Source organism: Dipodomys ordii, unplaced genomic scaffold (assembly GCF_000151885.1).
Source record: "Dipodomys ordii isolate 6190 unplaced genomic scaffold, Dord_2.0 Scaffold2, whole genome shotgun sequence".
Taxonomy (NCBI): Eukaryota; Metazoa; Chordata; class Mammalia; order Rodentia; family Heteromyidae; genus Dipodomys; species Dipodomys ordii.
Genome location: NW_012267218.1, coordinates 1,341,520 through 1,360,630, shown reverse-complemented (window position 1 = coordinate 1,360,630; position 19,111 = coordinate 1,341,520). Strand labels below are relative to the sequence as shown.

Sequence of the window (19,111 nt, the reverse complement as noted above, 5' to 3'; positions counted from 1 at the left end):
GGTCTCTTGGGGAGATTAAGCGTTGGAACTCGAACTCTCTTTTTGGTTGGAGAGAGCTGTGGCGTTTCCCTACTGCCCCGTCGCCATCTTCTCTTCTTCTTTTTTTAAAAAAATTAAAACATTTTTATTTGTAGGTACATGAACGAACTGAGGAAATGGATTTCCTGCTCTTGGTAGTCCGAAAACTTCTAAGAACAAATTCGCGTTTTGTCAAGGTAAATTTGATTTCATAAGTAACAAAAGTATTTAGAGTTAGTGTTTATTGTGTCTGTACTTTTTTTCTTCTCCTAAGATAAGAGCTTACTGAGAGGGCTGGGAAGGTGGCTCAGTGGTAGAGCGCTTGCCTTGCATGCCTGAGGCCCTGGGTTCGATTCCTCAGCACCACATAAGCAAAAAGAAAAAAGCCGGAAGTGGTGCTGTGGCTCAAGTGGTAGAGCGCTAGCCTTGAGCTGAAGAGCTGAGGGACAGCGCCCAGGCCCAGAGTTCAGGCCCCATGACCGGATCCCCCCCCGCCAAAAAAAAAAGAGCTCACTGAGACATTGCCAACTCACACTGTCCTCACACCTGTGCTCTGCTTGTCTCAGCCTCCCTAGTGCTGGGGTTATTGGGAGCTTTCCCACCTGGCTTGTTTCTCCCTGTTGTAACAGATAAGTCTCCTAATGTTTGTGTCAGCCATTGCTATTCCAGGTCTTACCAGTGACCAGGCCTGAGAGCATTCTCCAGTGGCCACTGTATAAAATACTTTCTGGTTGTTATGTTGCTTTGAATTCTAACTCTTTAGGTTGCTGAAAATGTTTTAATAATAGTTGACTATAATGACATACTGGCTCTTAAGACACTGCTTTTGGTTGAATAAGCACTGTGTTTAAAGCAGTGCATTCACTACAGGAATGCTCTGGCAATACTGGCTCTGAACTTTGAGGACAGGTCAAATTGAATGGAAATTGTGGGGAATGTTAAATACCAGAAAATGAAAAAAAAAACATCAAGTAAGTCAAAATTGAAAAGTGTTTAGAATAATTTACACAACCTAAACAATTTTAAGCATAGTTATTTTCAGTCTAGCTAAGCCAAGCAAAGGTCTTCAGGAAGCAATTTGGTAGCAATTTATTTGGGATATGCATATTATTACAATGTGGAATTAATAAAGGATTCTCAGGTGGTAGCTGAATGAATATAGCCTGACCTTTGCAGTGGTGGTTTTGCTACCCTAGGTGACTATAATACCTTTCTAGCTGAATGAGAGGATGGGCTTTTATTCCTATTTGGTAATCTTAATTTAAAGATGGCATTGAAGGCTTCAACAAATTGGGACCCCCCCTTTTATTTTTCCTTCAGTGCAGGTCCTGGAGCTTAAAAACTCAGGGCCTGAGCTTTTTTGTTCAAGGCTAGCACTCTACCACTTAAATCACAGCTCTACTTCCAGTTTCCCTCCCTCCCTCCCTCCTTTCCCTCTCTCCTTTTCCTTTTTCCTCTTCCTCCCTTCTTTCCCTCCCCTCCCCTCTTCTCTCTTCTTTTTTTGTTCCCGACCTGGGGCTTGAACTCAAGGCCTTAGGCTCTTGCTTGGATGTGTGCTAATATCTAGCACTGTACCACTTGAGCCACATGCCTCCAGTTCTGACCTTTGCTTGTCAGGTAGAGATGAGCTTATATGCCTGGGCTCTAGACCTCAGCTACCTGAGTAACTTCAGGTTATGGGTGTGAGCCACTGGTGCTCAGCTTATTTCCTTTTATATAAGAACACTGGTGTGGGGAGTTTTCGATGCAAGAATAATAACACTTGGCCTCAAGTCTCCCCTGCCTCTTCCCATGAAGGACCATAAAAGTCCCTGGAGTCCCTGCTCGGGCTCTCTATGTCCTCCCCTGCTGTCCTCCAGTCCACCAACCTGAATGAGTGGTGTGTTGCTACCTCTGTCTGCAAGGAGGCTAAGGCAGTGCTGAGTCTTATTTGCATGCCAGGCTCCATGAAAAGGCGGCCAGCTGGCCTGCTTTCCTTAGACAATGTTAGAATCCTGCGTTGTGACTGAGTGTTCCTGGAGGACCACTCTTGCACCCCAAATGGCTGCTAAGAACATTGCAATCTCAGACATTTCCTCCCAAAATGAGTTCTGCTTAGTATGGTTTATCATTGTGTCTAACATCAAAGGGAAAAAGGCACTGATGTGCCTAAATAAAGTCTTGACTTTCTACTAAGATTTACACTTAGGGACTTCTAATAGATGCCACAAGTCATCAGCTTCCAGGCAGGGAGTTGTGCAGTCAGACTTAGCTTGTGGAGACTGGGGAATGACATTCTCAGGATTGCTGCCACCTTCTCTGGGCATGTCTGATGTGTTGTGATGACTACTCCTGGCTTATGTAGTTGACTTGCCTAAAGATGTGGTTTTTTTTCTTTTTGCAAAACTGGAATTGCAGTCCTGATCCTCCCTTGTCTCGCTGCAGTCTGGGCTGGCTCCTCAGGCTGTTGCACGGCTATGATTTGGGGTCTTTTCCACTATTTTACTTACAGTGAAGATTGTCATATTCCCTGGTTTACTTCCTTATTTTTATTAAACACATTTAATAACCTATCTAAAAAATAATAATTTCTGCTGATCACCAGTGGCTCACGCCTGTAATCCTAGCTGCCCAAGAGTCTGAGATTTGAGGATTATGGTTCAAAGCCAGCCTGGGTAGGATAATCTGTGCGACTCTTACCTCCAGTAAACTACTCAAAAGCCCGAAGTGGAGCTGTGGCTCAAGTGTTAGAGTGATAGCCTTGAGCAAAAAAAGCTCAGGAACAGTACCTAGGTCCTGAGTTAAAGCCCCAGGACCAGCACACGTGTGCATGCTCTGTCTCTGTCTCTGTCTCTTTCTCTGTCTCTCTCTCTCTCTCTCTCTCACACACACAAATTCTGATGCACAGTTTCCTGTAAATAGTGGTGATAATTTAGGTTTATTAGTGATATGTGATTTCTTATTTAACATGAATAGTAAAAATTTATGTCTGAGTACTCCTTAAACTGCAGTAATTTGTATTAAGTCAGGATATTCTATCTAAAATCTGAGAAATTATTAAATACAGGATTGAAGCAGAAGACAAGCCTGGAGTTTGTCTATTATTCCACATTGTTTGCATATTTAGATGGCCTTTTTTTGTCTACAGGTTGTTCTCATGTCTGCTACCATCAACTGTAAGGAGTTTTCAGACTACTTTGCTGTTCCTGTTCAGAACAAGATGAACCCTGCTTATGTTTTTGAAGTGGAAGGCAAGCCCCATGCAATAGAAGAATATTATCTCAACGATTTGGACCACATTTATCACAGTGGGGTATGTTGGAATGCCTTGCTTCTTTTATAGTAATGGTCTTTTGGTATTTGATCACACTTGCATTCAGCCACTTAAGGTTGAAAGGACCTATTAGAACATAAAGTGAGGGAGAGAAGAGGGTTGGAGGAGAATAAAAGAAGGATATTTCTGAATTCGTTATGAACTTACCATGTAAATATATCCTTGTGGAACTTATTGGGACTGGTTTTATATCTTATTGCTGTTGAAAAGTAAGGTATTTGATTTTGGTTAGTAGAAAACTACAGATTCACTTGGGGATGGGAGATAATTTTATTTTGAATACCATTTTGATTACATTTTCTAATATTCCATCTCAGTTCAGTAAGAATAGCTGTCATCAAGTATGCAGACAATATACTATGTTGAAAACGAACTTTATAACTTGGGGAGGGCTGGGGAGATTGGGAGGGAAGGAATGGTAGGGGAAAACCAAGGGGTAAAAATACCCAATAGGGGGGCTGGGAAGGTGGCTCAGTGGTGGAGCGCTTGCCTCGCATGCCTGAGGCCCTGGGTTTGATTCCTCAGCACCAAGTAAGAAAAAAGAAAAAAGCCAGAAGTGGCACTGTGGCTCAAGTGGTAGAGCACTAGCCTTGAGCTGAAGAGCTGAGGGACAGCATCCAGGCCCAGAGTTCAGGCCCTATGACCGGACCCAAAAAAAAAAATAAAAGATACCCAATAGGAAATGTCCTCATTATAGTAGTCATGTAACCGTAACTGCTCTGTATAGCATCTTTACAATAAAAAAAAAAAAGAACAGACAACAACAGATGCTGACAGAGATGTTCGTGTGAGTGTAAACAGGTACAATCATTGTGGAAGGCAGTTTGAGTTATTGAGGATCCCTCAATAACTATAAAGCTACCCTGTGATCCAGCAATACCACACTTGAGCATTTATCCAAAAGATGGCAAGTTAGGAGGCTGTGAAGACACTTGCCCACTAGTTGCTATACTAGTTACCATAGCCAAGTTATGGAAACTGTCCAGATGCCTTTCAGTGGATGATTGGATCAAGAAAACACACACACATACACACATACACACACAAACACACGCACGGATGCACGCATGCACAGAGGAACCTAGTCCTCTCTGCTGTTCACTTACTTCTCTTTGCCTGATTACTATGTCAGCCTTTTTTTTGACTCTGGGTTTCTCTGCAGCTTTTGCCAACTTCTCTTTTTCTCTGCCTCTTACTGCAGTTGTTCTCACAGTGTGACTTTGCTATCCCACTCAACTCAGACAGCTTTGCTGGGGCCCTCAGGACCTCCTTGCTGAGCCAGAGGAGCTCAGCAGTGAGCTTACCTGCTGCTTCTGATATTTGACACTGCTGGTCAATTGGATTTTCTTAAGATCACCCTTCTCTGGGTCTCCTAGAACTCTCCTGCATTTTACCTTTCAGTGTCTTGAAGAATTCTTTTCATCCTTTGTTTTAACTTTCTTTGTATGAACATCCTTAGAAAAAGTACATAAGATGTAAATGTATACCTTAATGAAATTGTGACCCATAAGCCATGTCTAGAAGTAGAGCATCCCACATCCTACTTAGGCTCTCAGTGCGTTGTTTGGGGACCATGCATTTCCACGATGGAGCACAGATTTTACAGGTTTTATTACATTAGGGTTTTCTTGTTATTGTTTTTAGGTCTTTCATCAGCGTGACCTGGTATACAGCTTTCTTGGCTTTCTGGTTCTAACATGTCTGTTTTCTCACTTGCTTCTGTGTCCTTCCCTTGCCAGCTAGGGCAGGGCATCTCCTTGATAGCGAAGAAGCGAGGGTCCAGGACCCTACTTGAGGCAGAAACATGGTGACTTTTTCCTTACTCTGTAAATCGTGAGTGGCCTAGCACTTGAGTGGGAAGGTTAGCAGAGTTCCTGAGTGTGCTTTGGGAGTGCCTGCCCCTTTCACATCCTGTCCCTGATGCAGTGGCCTTGTACTGGGTTGTTATGTCTCCATTGAGAAAAACACGGGCAAGGGCTTTGGTGTTTCTTCCCTGGCCCAATACAGTAGGGGTCCACAGCCACATCTGTCCCTTGCAGACTTGTCTTGGAAGCACAGGGAGCTTTGAAATCTTGCCCTGCCACCCCAGTCACATGGATGCTGGAACTTGTCTGAGATTCTTGTGAATCATTGACATGTTTTCCACACCTTATTTGTAAATCCTCTTTTTTTTTTTTTGGTCCGGTCATGGGGCCTGAACTCTGGGCCTGGGCGCTGTCCCTCAGCTCTTCAGTTCAAGGCTAGCGCTCTACCACTTGAGCCACAGCACCACTTCCGGCTTTTTTCTTTTTGCTTATGTGTGTTGAGGAATGGAACCCAGGGCCTCAGGCATGCAAGGCAAGCACTCTACCACTGAGCCAACTTCCCAGCCCACCTTATTTGTAGAAAGTGTCTAGGTATCCAAGCCACTGTTGTTTGTGGGGACAAACCCATTATTCTATTTCTTTCTTGTACAGTTATAGTATGGTGAGTATTGGTAATTGGCTAAAGCAGAAAACTAAGGCACACATAGCATATAAAGATTAGATGCAGTAGACATGCTTCTTCAACATTGTTAATAAACAATTTGTCATAATTATATCACTAGAATTGTGATCATGAGAAGTAGATTATTTGGATACTAGCTGACTTAATTTATTCTGCGTAAAATTGGACAAAATAATTTCTTTTTTTTTTGTCAGTCATGGGGTTGAACTCTGGGCTTGGGTGCTGTCCCTGCGCTCTTCAGCTCAAGGCGAGCGCTCTGCTGCTTGAGCCATAGCGCCACTTCCGGTTTTCTAGTCGTTTATTGGATAAGAGTCTCACAGACTCTCCTGCCTGGGCTGGCTTTGAACCGTGACCCTCAGATCTCAGCCTCCTGAGTAGCTAGGATTACAGGTGTGAGCCACTGGTGCCAGACTTGGACAAAATAATTTCTATGTATAATTAACTTCTGATCACTGAAAGACTTGTTTTAGTATGTTCTTCACAATAGTTGATTCATTTTTTTTTTTTTTTTTAGTTGGTTGTGGGGCTGGAACTCTGGGCTTGGGCGCTATCCCTCAGCTCTTCAGCTCAAGGCGAGCGCTCTACCACTTGAGCCACAGCGCCACTTCCGGCTTTTTTTTTCTTTTTGCTTATGTGGTGCTAAGGAATTGAACCCAGGGCCTCATGCATGCAAGGCAAGTGCTCTTCCACTGAGCCACCTTCCCAGCCCATCATTTTTTTTTTTTGAGACAGTGTCCACTCTGTAGCTTAGTCTGGCCTTAAGCTAATGAACCTCCTTCTTTAGCTTCCTGAGTGCGAGGAATATAAGCATGTACTACCATGTTTAGTTTCATAATATTATTAATAAAATTAAAAAAAAACAAAAAAAGTACAGAAAGGCTATAGTATAGACTATGGGGCTTGTGCTATAACCATTGTGAGGAGCATTGCATGAACAGGTACCTGTGGCTCCCCACTCCTGGAAAGCAGGCAGACAGTTAAGTGTGGTTGGTGTCCTGCATTCTGTAGAGGTGCTAGAGGAGCATTTTAAAGTCATCCGGTCCTGGTGTGGCTGTTTGAATGCACAGTTAGACCTGGTCCAGAAATCTGTACAGCTGCCTTACCATGAGGTTATGTTCTTACTTTTTTTTTTTTTTTCCGGGTCCGGTCGTGGGGCCTGAACTCTGGGCCTGGGCGCTGTCCCTCAGCTCTTCAGCTCAAGGCGAGCGCTCTACCACTTGAGCCACAGTGCCACTTCTGGCTTTTTTTTTTTCTTGTACAGGTCCTAGACCTTGAACTCAGGCATGGGCACTATCCCTGAGCTTTTTCTTTTCTTTTTTTTTTTTGTTGGTCGTGGGGCTTGAACTCTGGGTCTGGGCACTGTCCCTCAGCTCTTCAGCTCAAGGCGAGTCCTTGAGCTACAGCGCCACTTCCGGTTTTCTGGTGGTTTATTGGAGATAGGAGTCTCACAGTCTCTCCTGCCCGGGCTGGCTTTGAACCGCGATCCTCAGATCTCAGCCTCCTGAGTAGCTAGGATGACAGGCGTGAGCCACCGGCGCCCGGCTCCCTGAGCTTTTTCATTCGAGGCTGGTAAGAGTACCACTTGAACTACAGCTCCACTTCCAGCCTTTTTTTTTTTTTTCCTGGTTGTGGGGCCTGAATGCTGGGCCTGGGCACTGTCCCTCACCTCTTCAGCTCAAGGTGAGTGCTCTACCGCTTGAACCACAGCACCACTTCCTGTTTTCTACTGGTTTATTAGAGATAAGAGTCTCATGGACTTCCCTTCCCGGGCTGGCTTTGAACCCTGATCCTCAGATCTCAGCCTCCTGAGTAGCTAGGATTACCGGCACCCAGGAGCTTTTTCTTTTTATGTGGTGTACTGAGGAATCAAACCCAGGTGCATGCTAGGCAAGCACTCTGCCATGGAGCCACATTCCCAGCCCTGATATGTTTTTAAGGCACACTAGCAAACAAGACACAGTTGTGTCTTGGTACTTCCTGAATGGGGTGATGGTGGAATCTTGGGGATTTAGGAGGCAGGAATTTGACAGAGCAGGAGAGGTTGGCTTTGATTTTAGCAGCAGCTCCTGGGTTTGTTGTAACTTACCCTGTTCCTTCAGAGTAGAGTGCACACCAGCCCTGTCATGCTGTGCTTGGTCCCCCACCCCAGCCCTGCTCTTGGGGCTGGGTAGTGTGATGGGTGGCCTGAGCAGTGGCTGCAAGTGATGCATTATTTTTACTTAGGACATTAAAGCAGTGGGGTACCCATCCAACCCAGCCTTTCCTCTGTATCCTATTTTGGTATCCTGAGTTTTTCTTTTGCTGTCTTCAGCTCTCTCCACATCGCCTGGAGGAACCACTGATAACGAAGGATATCTATGAAGTTGCTGTCTCCCTAATTCAGATGTTTGATGACTTGGACATGAAAGAGAGTGGGTAAGAGTGGCCTTTCAGTGTATATCAGTTGAAACACTTGTCACTCATTAGAAGCTTGTTAGTGTTGTATTTTTTTGTTTTTGTTTTTTTTTTTTTTTGGTTGTGGAGCTTGAACTCTGAGCCTGGGTGCTGTCCCTTGAGCTCTTCAGCTCAAGGCTACCACATCACTTCCAGTTTTCTGGTGGTTCATTGGAGATAAGTGTCTCATGGATTTTCCTGCCCAGGCTGGTTTTGAACTGAGATCCTGAGATCTCAGCCTCCTGAGTAGCTAGGATTACAGGCGTGAGCCACCATTGCCCGGCTTGTTGTTTTTATAGATTAAGATACAGCTATGGCACTTATTCAGCAGACGCTATAGATCGTATTTTGGATGTGTTTTATTGGAAAGTTGTACTTAAAGTAGTCAAAGCCTCACTGAGGTTTTGGGACTGGTGGTTTTAGAAGCTGGATCAGCAGCCTGAAGGAAAGCTGGCTTTCCCAGACATAGGAGGTCGCATGGCATGTGCTGTCAGTGTGTGTGCCTGACACTTGGCTGGGCTTTCATCCTCCTTTCTTCTGGAAGTGGGGACACACTGTACTTGGCTATGAAGCTTCTCTGCCCTAATACTACTACAGTTCCTAAGTAGCATTGATGTTTTAGGATAACAATGTGAATGGAGATTCTATTATCTTACTGCCAACCAGAACTTGATAGCTGGATGGCTTAGATACACACCGGTAAATTAATCTTTAGTTGTAAAATTTAGACTTACTTTCTTAGATTATTTTCATTCTTCCTAAATTATTCCCTTTAAAGAATCTCTTGGTAAGCCAGTACTGGTGGCTCACACCTATAATCTTAGCTACTCAGGAGGCTGAGATCTGAGGATTGTAGTTCAAAGCCAGCCTGGGCAGGAAAGTCCATGAGACTCTTATTGCCAATAAACCACTCAGAAAAAACAGAAGTGGTGCTGTGGTTCAAGAGTGCATGCCTTGAGCTGAAGAATTGAGGGGCAGTGCCCAGGCCCAGAGTTCAAGCCTCACAACTGACCAAAAAAGAAAAGAATCTGTTGGTAAATGTTTTATTTTTATTTAGCTAACGTTTTTTACTTTACTCCCAGTTCTTCTTTATTTAAATTTAAAAAACCAACCTAATAGGTTGTATTTACTGTATGTAGGATGCAGCATGATGCTTTGACATCTGTAGACGTTTTGGATTTACTCAATCTACCTAATTAACATAACTCATTCACTTTCTCTGTCTCTCTGTGTCTAGTTGTGTCTGTTTCTGCCTCTTTTTTGTCTCTATGTTTCTGTTTCTCTCTGCCAGTACAGAGGTTTTGAACTCATGGCCTTGAGCTTGCTTGGCTGGTGCTCTACTTATTGACCCATGCTTGAAGCTGGCTTTTTTTTTTTAAATAAGTTGGTTATTTTTCAGATGGAGTCTCAGATTTTTCTTCCATCTGACCTTGAACCAACTGAGATCCTTCAGATCTCAGCTTCCTCAGTAGCTACGACTACAGATGCGGGCCACTGGTGCCTGGTCTCATTCTTGAAATACAGTTCCATCAATTTGGTACAGATTTAGGGACCCTTATCCAAAATGCTTGAAACCAGAAGTGTTTCAAATTTTAGAGTTTCTCCAATTTTGGAATGTTTGCATAGACTTCACTGGCCAAGCACACACACGAAGATGCAGAGAGCTCCCATGGCCACCCTCCACATATACCATTTTACCATTGCCCATGTTCTGTACCACAGGTCTGCATTTGTGGAATGGACACATCAGCATCACCCAGAATCTTTGGTCACTCTTGGGAGTTGTGATGAATGCATCATGCGTTGTGTCCTCATTAACCCAGTACCTCTGCTGCTGCAGCTTCACTGCCTGAGAACCTTGTTGTGCACCCACCTATGCTCCTCTCTTCCTCCCCCACCCCATCCCTCACTGATCCTGTGCCTTGTCTATGGTGCTGTCTTCTCCTAGAATAATGTTGTTGTTATTAGGGTTTCTTCTGTCTTTCCATGGCTTGATAAACCTATTTTTAAAAATATTGCTGAATAATTCTGTTGTCTGCATGTATGACAGGTTACCCATTTGCCTATTAAAAGACATTTTGGTTACTTCTAAGTTTTATAGTATAAATAGAGCTGCTATTAATGTCCAGTAGTAGGCTTTATGTGGAAAAATGTTTTCAGTACTTTTTTTTTTTTGTCTTTTCTTTTTTGGTACTGGGGATCGAACCCAGGACGTTGCGCTTGCTAAGCAAGCGCTTTGCCACTGAGCTACATCCCAGCCCTGTTTTCAGTACTTTTAAGTAAATTCAAGGATGATTTCCAGGTCATACGGCAAGGTTGTATGCCCAGTGGTGATGAGTGAGACTTGCTGTAGCTCCATGTCCTTGCTAGGAGCTGGTGGTGCCAATGTCCTAGAGTTTGTGCGTAGTGGAGTCTTACTGTTGTTTTTACTTTGTGTTTCCCTTCATACTGCGATGTTTAACTTCCTTCATGTGCTTATTTGGCCATTTGTGTCTGAGGTTTCCAAATCTTTTGCTCATTTTAAATGAGATTATTTTTCTCTTAGTATTGAGTTTAAATATGTGTATGTGCTTATGCGTATGTTAGCAGAATTCAGTTCCTCACACTTGTTAGGCTAGTGCTTTACCACTAGAACCATGCCTTTAGTCCATTGTTAGTATTTTTTTTTAATACACTGACACTCTTGTTTAAGAATAAATATTTACTTGTATTTTAAAAAATATGATGAAACTCTTGGTCAAGAATAACTACTGTTTTATTGACAGCACACAATCATTTGTTATAGGTCTGTTTAGACTGTTTCTTCTAGGGTTAGTTCCAGTAGTTGGTGGAATGATTCGTTCAAGCTATCTAATTGGTTTGTTTTTTTTGTTTTTGTTTTTTTGGGGGTCTGGTCATGGGGCCTGAACTCTGGGCCTGGGCGCTGTCCCTCAGTTCTTCAGCTCAAGGCTAGCGCTCTACCACTTGAGCCACAGTACCACTTTCGGCTTTTTTTTTCTGCTTATGTGGTGCTGAGGAATTGAACCCAGGGCCTCATGCATGCAAGGCAAGCACTCTGCCACTGAGCCATCTTCCCAGCCCCCTATCTAATTTGTTAAAATACAGTTGTTCATAATATATTCCTTTCTAATGTAATCTTTTCCTGTGGGGTCAGTAGTAATATTCCCTCTTTCCTTTCTGATTCTAGTAATTTGAGTCCTTTCCTTTTTTGTTAAGTCTCAGTCAGGCTGCCTAAATGTTTGTCAATTATGTATTATCTTTTTAAAGAACTAAATTTTGGTTTCACTGATTTTTTTGTTTTTCCTATTTCACTGAAGTCTTCAATTGTTTTTTCTGTTTAGGTTTAGTTTGCTATTCTTTTTTGTGTGCCTTAAAGTAGAAGGTTTGGTTTTTGATATAGGCATTTATAGTTATACATTTTTTTCCCCTTAAGTTCTGCTTTTTGGTCTCACAAAGTATGTCTTTTTTTTTTTTCATTTTCCTTTTGATTTTTTTTCAAGGCTTTATTTTTATTTTATTTTTATTTTTTTGGTTGGTCATGGGCTTGAACTCTGGGCCTGGGTGCTGTCCCTCAGCTCTTCAGTTCAAGGTAAGCGCTTGCTCAGTGCCACTTCCAGGAACATGTTATTAAATTACAATTTTTCCTAAAATTTCCCTGTTACCGATTTTGAATATCATCTGTTATGATGGAAGAACACATTTTATATTCTACCTCTTAAATTTATTGAGGTCTGTTTTACATATTTTAGGGAATGTTTCATGGGTACTTGAGAAGAAAGTGTATTTTACTGCTGTTCTACAGATGTCCCTTAGGTGTAGTTAATTGGCTTAAGGTGTTTTTCAAGTCTTCTGTTTCCTGATCATCTGCCTCATTGTTTTATATTATCCATAGAGAATATAGATAGAATGTAGATACTATAGAATAGTATATCTATACTGCATTATAGATAATTAAAGGTAAGGTATTCATTAAGATTGGATTGCCTACTTTCTCTCATGGTTTATGTCAGTTTATGCTTCAGATATTTTGGTGCTGTTATAAATTGTTCTGTTTATCTCAAGTAACATTTGTGATTTTTAGATAGGTTTTGTATATCAGTATAGCTGTTCTACTTTGTTGTGGTTCCTGTTTGCAAGACAGATCTTCTCCTATCTCCTCGCTTTCAGTTTGTGTCTTTGAATGTAAATTATGCCTCCTTTAGACAACATATTCTGAGTGGGGATTATATTTAAATTATTCTAACAATTTCTGCCTTCTAATTATATTGCTTAGCCTATTATTGTGGTGTGGTTGAATTATACTAGACATTTGATTTTTGTTTCCTGTGCCTTTTTTATTCCTCATTTCCTTTTCATTGCTTTATTTTGTATTCCAAATAAATATTTATAGGATTTTAATTCTATAACTGATTTTTACTTTATTTTTTAGGCATTGCTAGGGTTTACCAACTTCCCTCTTAACTAGCCAGGTCAGTTCCAGTTTTGTTTTTTTTTTGGTTGGTCGTGGGTCTTGAACTCTGGGCCTAGATGCTGTCCCTTAGCTCTTCAGCTCAAGACTAATGCTCTACCACTAGAGCCACAGTGCCACTTCTGGTTTTCTAGTGGTTTATTGGAGGAGATAAGAGTCTCAAGGACTTTCCTGCCTGGGCTGGCTTTAAACCGCGATCCTCAGATCTCAGCCTCCTGAGTAGCTAGGATTGCAGGCGTGAGCCACTAGTGCCCGGCTGCAGTTGCTTTTTAAATTGCCTAAAGTAGACCTCCACATATAGTGCCGAAATCCTGCTTGTTGTGGTGCTACATTGCAGCAGGTGTTCATCCTTGGCTGTTCCCAGAATCCCATATATGCCTGCACACCAGCCGGGCCTGTGTTGTCTGTCTCAGTGGCCAAGCACCAGGAGCTGTATTTGTGGAGTGCTGAGTCACCTCTCACACCCGGCTCTCCTTTGCAGTCCCCCTTCCTCGATCATAGCCTGGATACTGCTTCATGGCTGTCTCCTCAGCTCCTCTGTGGTCTCCTGTAACAGGCCTTCCATACCCTCCTTTCTGAAAAGGCACTCTGCACAGTGCCTTAGGCTTTATCCCGTGACCCTCTGTTCCTCTCATGATCTTAACTGAGAAATGGAAGGGCCCTTTTTGCTTATTTACAGTCTCTCTGGCTAGGGGCAAGCTGTAGTATGTGTGTTGGGGTGGGTCTTGCCCAGTGCCTTTTTAGACACTGCAAACACCAACAAATGTGACTTTGAGGGAGGGAGGGACACACACACACACACACTCCACACATACACACATTCACTCACTCCTATGTGTCTGGACTACTTAGAGAGGCCCCGGCATGTAGGGCTCACACTGCTTATCTCCAGTAAGTAGTAGTGCTGTAGCCTTGAGTGAAAAAGCTAAGAGACAGTGACAGTGCCCACGCCATGAATTCAAACCCGATACCAGTGTGTGTATCTTCGAGCATGTGTGTGCGTGTGCATGTGTACACACACACACACCAAACAAAAAACAACAACCAAAATGTCCCAATAGTAGTGGAGAGGCAAGTAGTTGATTTGAAATCTTAGCCTGTCAAAATGTTTTCAATAATAATTTAGACTCTGTTAATTCTTTTTTTTTTTTGGTCCGGTTGTGGGGCCTGAACTCTGAGCCTGGGCGCTGTCCCTCAGCTCTTCAGCTCAAGGCTAGCGCTCTACCACTTGAGCCATAGCACCACTTCCGGCTTTTTTCTTTTTGCTTACGTGGTGCTGAGGAATTGAACCCAGGGCCTCATGCATTGCAAGGCAAGTGCTCTGCTGCTGAGCCACCTTCCCAGCTCTCTGTTAATTCTTATAGTTAAGTATTTTGTACCTTGGGGTTATGGATTTTAATAATTAAGTTCCCAGGAAAACTTAAATGCATAGTGTATCCTACAGGTGAGTGTAATGAGCCACCCTGAATACAGGTGAGTATAATGAACTATCCTGAATACATGTGAGTGTAATGAACCACCCTGAACACAAGAGAGTGTAATGAACCACCCTGAACACAAGAGAGTGTAATGAAGCACCTTGAATGCCAGGGGTCTCCATTGTAATATGTGAAATAAAGAATATCACTTGGTATGATCTGCAAGAGCTCTCAGAATCAAAGCTAGTAATATCAGGATTGTCACAAAGCAGGGCCTGTTTCAGCCTTGATTCATATTTGTGTACCTCTTATTGTGACAGAAACAAGACCTGGTCGGGAGCCCAGTTTGTGTCGGAGCGGAGCAGCGTATTGGTGTTTTTGCCAGGTATGAAATTAAAATTACAAAACTGGACAGCACATCTTTAGAAAAAAATGTTGTCCATATTGTGTGTTGTTTTCAGACACTACAAACACCAACAGATGTGACTTTGAGGGAGGGACACACACACACAAAAGAAGAAGAAGACATGTTTACTTTGGCTCACGGTTGGAGGTTTCAGTATATGGACAGTTAGTGCTTTTGGGCCCGTGGTAAGGAAGAATATCATGGCAGGAGAGTGTGGTGTAACAAAGCTGTTCAACTTAGGGTAGTCATGGTGCTGGAGACTAGGATTCTAGTCCAAGATGCAGTTGGTGGTGCCGTGGGTATCTGCACACCCTACTCTATCCCCCCATGGAAGGGATACAGAGCTCCCTCAGGCTTCCTCTGTGAGGGACTGATCCCACTCAGGGCAAAGCCTTGGGACTTGTCTCTACCCAGATGGTGGTAGGGGTTGGGTCATTCCTTTGCTGGGTAAATAGTGGAGAGGTGGAGGAGGGCGAAGGGCAATAGAGCAGCATGCCTATTGAAAGGGGAAGTAAAGACTGTAGGGAGGAATCTTGGAGTTGAGACCCTGCATTGGCTGACAGTTGGGTAGAGTTGTATTTGCTTCCACACATACTTAATGACTACTGGGTACACATATCATACTAAGGAAAAAGTTATCATGAAGCCAGGTATTAATGTAGAAATGACTGTAAGTTAACTTGATATTAGCTTAGAAATTAATTGAGGTAAAATACTTTTAAACCACTAAACATGGTCTGAACAAATATTTAAAATAATATGTTTAGGTTTGTTATCTTTCTGTTATATACTTAAGTAAGTTTAAGGTTTTGTGTGTGTGCCTGTCGTGGGGCTTGAACTCAGGGTCTGGGCGCTGTTCCTGAGCTTTTGTGCTCAAGGCTTGTGCTCTACTACTTGAGCCACAGTTCCACTTCTACCTTTTGGTGGTTAATTGGAGATAAGAGTCTCAAACTAAGTCAGGTGCCAGTGGCTCACACATATAATCCTAGCTACTCTGGAGGCTGAGATCTGAGGATCACAGTTCAAAGATAGCCTGGGCAGGAAAGCATATGAGACTTATCTCCAATTAACCACCGGAAAACAGGAAGTGGCTTTGTGGCTTAAGTGGTAGAGTGCTCACCTTGAGCTGAAGAGCACAGGGACAGCGAACAGGCCTAGAGTTCAAGCTCCATGGCTGGGGGGAAAAAAAAAGAGTCTCAAACTTTCCTGCCTATGCTGGCTTCAAACCAGTATCCTTAGATCTCAGCAACCTGAGGGCATAGGTGTGTGCCCCTAGCACCCAGCTAGGTTCAAGTTTGGTACATGTTTTTTCTTTTCTTTTTTTTTTTTTTGTCGGTCATGGGGCTTGAACTCTGGGCTTGGGTGCTGTACCTGAGCTCTTCAGCTCAAGGTGAGCACTCTACCGCGTGAGCCACAGCGCTACTTCCGATTTTCTAGTGGTTTATTGGACGAGATAAGAGTCTCATGGGCTTTCCTGCTTGGACTGGCTTTGAACTGTGATCCTCAGATCTCAGCCTTCTGAGTAGCTAGGATTATAGGCGTGAGCCATCGGCAGCTGGCTGGTACATATTTTCATTGAGGTGTTCTGAGTAGTTCTGTATTTCTCTAGGGCTGCTATAACAAAATACCATAACTTGGATATCTTTTTTTTTTACATCAGAAGTTCATTTTATTGAATTATCATATATAAGCTAATAACCTCATTGTCTCAATTGACTTATGAGTTATTTAAAAATTTTATTTGAAATTTTTTACTGTTATAAAGGTGATTATTCAGACAAAGAACCTTGGATGTCTTAAAACTGATTTATTTTCTCCATTTTCTGGGGCCTTTGATGTTCGAAATCAAAGTGTTAGAAAACTGCTCCTTTTGAGGTTCTAGGCTGACTTCCTCCTGGCCGGCCTCTTGCTAGCTTCTGCTTATGGTCATCAGTCGTTGGAGTTCTTAGCTTGTGGTTGTGTCACTGTTCTCTGCTCCTGTCCCGTGGCATTCTCTGGGTGTTGGTCTCTTTCCTTCTTCACATGAGGAAATCAGTCCTTTTGGATTAAGAGGTTACCTCATGCTGCTATGCCCTCGTAGCTGATTTAATCTGCAGTGACTCCCTTTGCCAGGGAGGTCACATTCTGAGTTTGTGAGTCTGAGAGCTCAGGGTATCTTTTGGGGGGGCACAATTTGAATCCATAACAGTCCTCTAAGTGCTGAAAATTCAGGATGAGCAAAAGCACATGTAGGTGTTTGGCTGTCTTTGAACCTAATGAAAGATTTAGCATGTATTTATGACCAAGTGAAAAAAAAAACAACAACCAAACCATTATTGCATTGCCGCTGGTTGAACCCAGGGTTTTGAGTGCTCTGCTACTGAACTACACCACAGTCCAAAAAATTCTTTTGTTTAGCTTTTTTTTTTTTTTTTTGAGAGTGAGTCTCCACATAACCCACGCAAGCCTCAAACTCAATCCTTCTGCCTCTGGCATTACAGCTGTGTATCACCAAGTCTGGCTTTAAAAAAAGTGTTGTTTTTCTTTTTTTTTTTTTTGCTGGATGCCAGTGGGCTCATGCCTGTAACCTAGCTACTGAGGATGCTGAGATCTGAGGATCATGGTTTGAAGCTGGTCTGGGCAGGAAAGTTTGCAATACTTTTATCTCCAATAAACTACTCAGAAAACGCTGAAAATGGCTGTAACTTAAGTGATGGAGCACTAGCTTTGAGCAAAAGAAGCTCAGAGACAGGGCCCAAATCATGAGTTTAAGCCCCCAGGCCAGAGAAAAAAAATTTTATCAGAAAAATTTTGCATACTTATTAGGAAATTTGGAAATTTTGTAGCTTTTTTTTTTTTCCAGGGCTGACGACCGAACCCAGGGCCTTGCGCGTGCCGGGTGGGCGCCCTTCTGCTGGGCTAAAACCCCAGCCCCGAAATTTGGAAATTTTGAAGGGAGAAATGTAAAATTAGTCATATAGTTAATACCTACTTGTACTTCACTGCTTCACCAAGAAAAACATTGGAAGGATATAGATTTTAATATTTTTGAGTTATTGCAAGTTAATGTTGTTATCATTTCTAGTTGTAGTTCTGACTCAGATGAAGAGGAGAAAGAAGTCAAATATAATGGATTGGTAGGGCTTTGTTCAAAAAATAACATTTTAATTTAAAGATTAATTTTTAGTAGTACATACAAATTTGTTTTTCTTCTCTTTATTCCCCCCTAGGTCTGGGTGAAATAAACTATATGCATGAGCTTCTCACCAACATGATTCACAAAAGGTATGCTTGAAGAGGCGGCCTTCCTTTTACTTCCAGAGCCGTGTGTTGTTTATGCCTTACAAAGTTTTAATTATCTCAGTGAACAGTTAACTTGTTTTTGTATCTCATGTGATGTTTTATTTTAGAAACTTGTTTCTTAGGTTGCAGGTCTATCCACTCCATTCCAGTGTGACTTTAGAAGAACAGAACAATGTATTTTTAAGTCCAGTCCCTGGGTACAGAAAGGTAGGAAGGCTGGGAAGCCAAGTTCAAGCAGCTGAGGTCGTTTTCCTCAGAGGCTCTACTTAGGAAAGATGCTGGTGCTTTGGCCTCTTTCTCTGTCTATCTGTAGCTAGTGGTGAGTCACCCAAACAAATACTTGAGGAGCCAGCTATGCCACTTTTTCTTGTGATTTATTTGGTAAATCACTTTGCTACAAAGAAGATTTTTGTTGTTAGTTTTTGAGGTAGGGTTTCCCTCTGTAGCCTAGGCTGGCCTTGAACATGAAATATACTTGCTCCATTGTCCCAAGTGCTAGAGCAAGTGTGTTTTTGTTTTGTTTTTGGGTCCGGTCATAGGGCCTGAACTCTGGGCCTGGGCGCTGTCCCTCAGCTCTTCAGCTCAAGGCTAGCGCTCTACCACTTGAGCCACAGCACCACTTCCAGCCTTTTCTGCTTATGTGGTGCTGAGGAATCGAATCCGGGGTCTCAGGCATGCAAGGCAAGTGCTCTACTACTGAGCCATCTTCCCAGCCCCTAGAGCAAGTGTGTGTCATGGTGTCTGGGAAAACAGGTTTTTTAACATTTCCCTAGTCCAGAGCATTGTTGCTAGTGGGTTTTGGCTCCTTCCTTCCTTCCTTCCTTCCTGCCTTCCTTCCTTCCTTCCTTCCTCTTTCTTTCCCTCCCACCCTGCCTCCCTTCCTCCCCTCCCCTCCCTGCCTGCCTTCCTTCCCTCCTTCCCTCCTTCCTTCCTTCCTTCCTTCCTCTTTCTTTCCCTCCCACCCTGCCTCCCTTCCTCCCCTCCCCTCCCTGCCTGCCTTCCTTCCCTCCTTCCCTCCTTCCTTCCTTCCTTCCTTCCTTCCCTCCTTCCTTCCTTCCTTCCTTCCCTCCTTCCCTCCTTCCTTCCTTTCTTCCTGGTTCTGAACCTGGTTCCTGGCTTGAACTCAGGGCCTAGGTGCTGTCTCTAAGCTTGTTTTGCTCAAGGAGAGTGCTCTACCACTTGAGCCACAGGTCACTTCAGGCTTTTTCTAGTAGTTTATTGGAGATAAGAGTCTCATGGACTTTCCTGCCCTGCTGGCTTCTAACCAGGCTCCTCATATCTCAGCT

The 19,111-nt window shown here is 43.1% G+C and overlaps 1 protein-coding gene across 1 annotated transcript in view; it reads left to right on the top strand.

Annotated features, from left to right (window-relative positions):
* Positions 1–19,111, top strand: part of Tdrd9 (tudor domain containing 9) — a 91,769-nt gene that overhangs the window by 33,866 nt on the left and 38,792 nt on the right. Inside the window, exons 6-11 of the mRNA XM_013012848.1 lie at positions 135–215; positions 3,146–3,310; positions 8,130–8,233; positions 14,458–14,522; positions 17,753–17,807; positions 17,948–18,032. Coding sequence (XP_012868302.1) covers positions 135–215; positions 3,146–3,310; positions 8,130–8,233; positions 14,458–14,522; positions 17,753–17,807; positions 17,948–18,032 — 555 coding nt within the window. The remainder of the gene's footprint in view (positions 1–134; positions 216–3,145; positions 3,311–8,129; positions 8,234–14,457; positions 14,523–17,752; positions 17,808–17,947; positions 18,033–19,111) is intronic.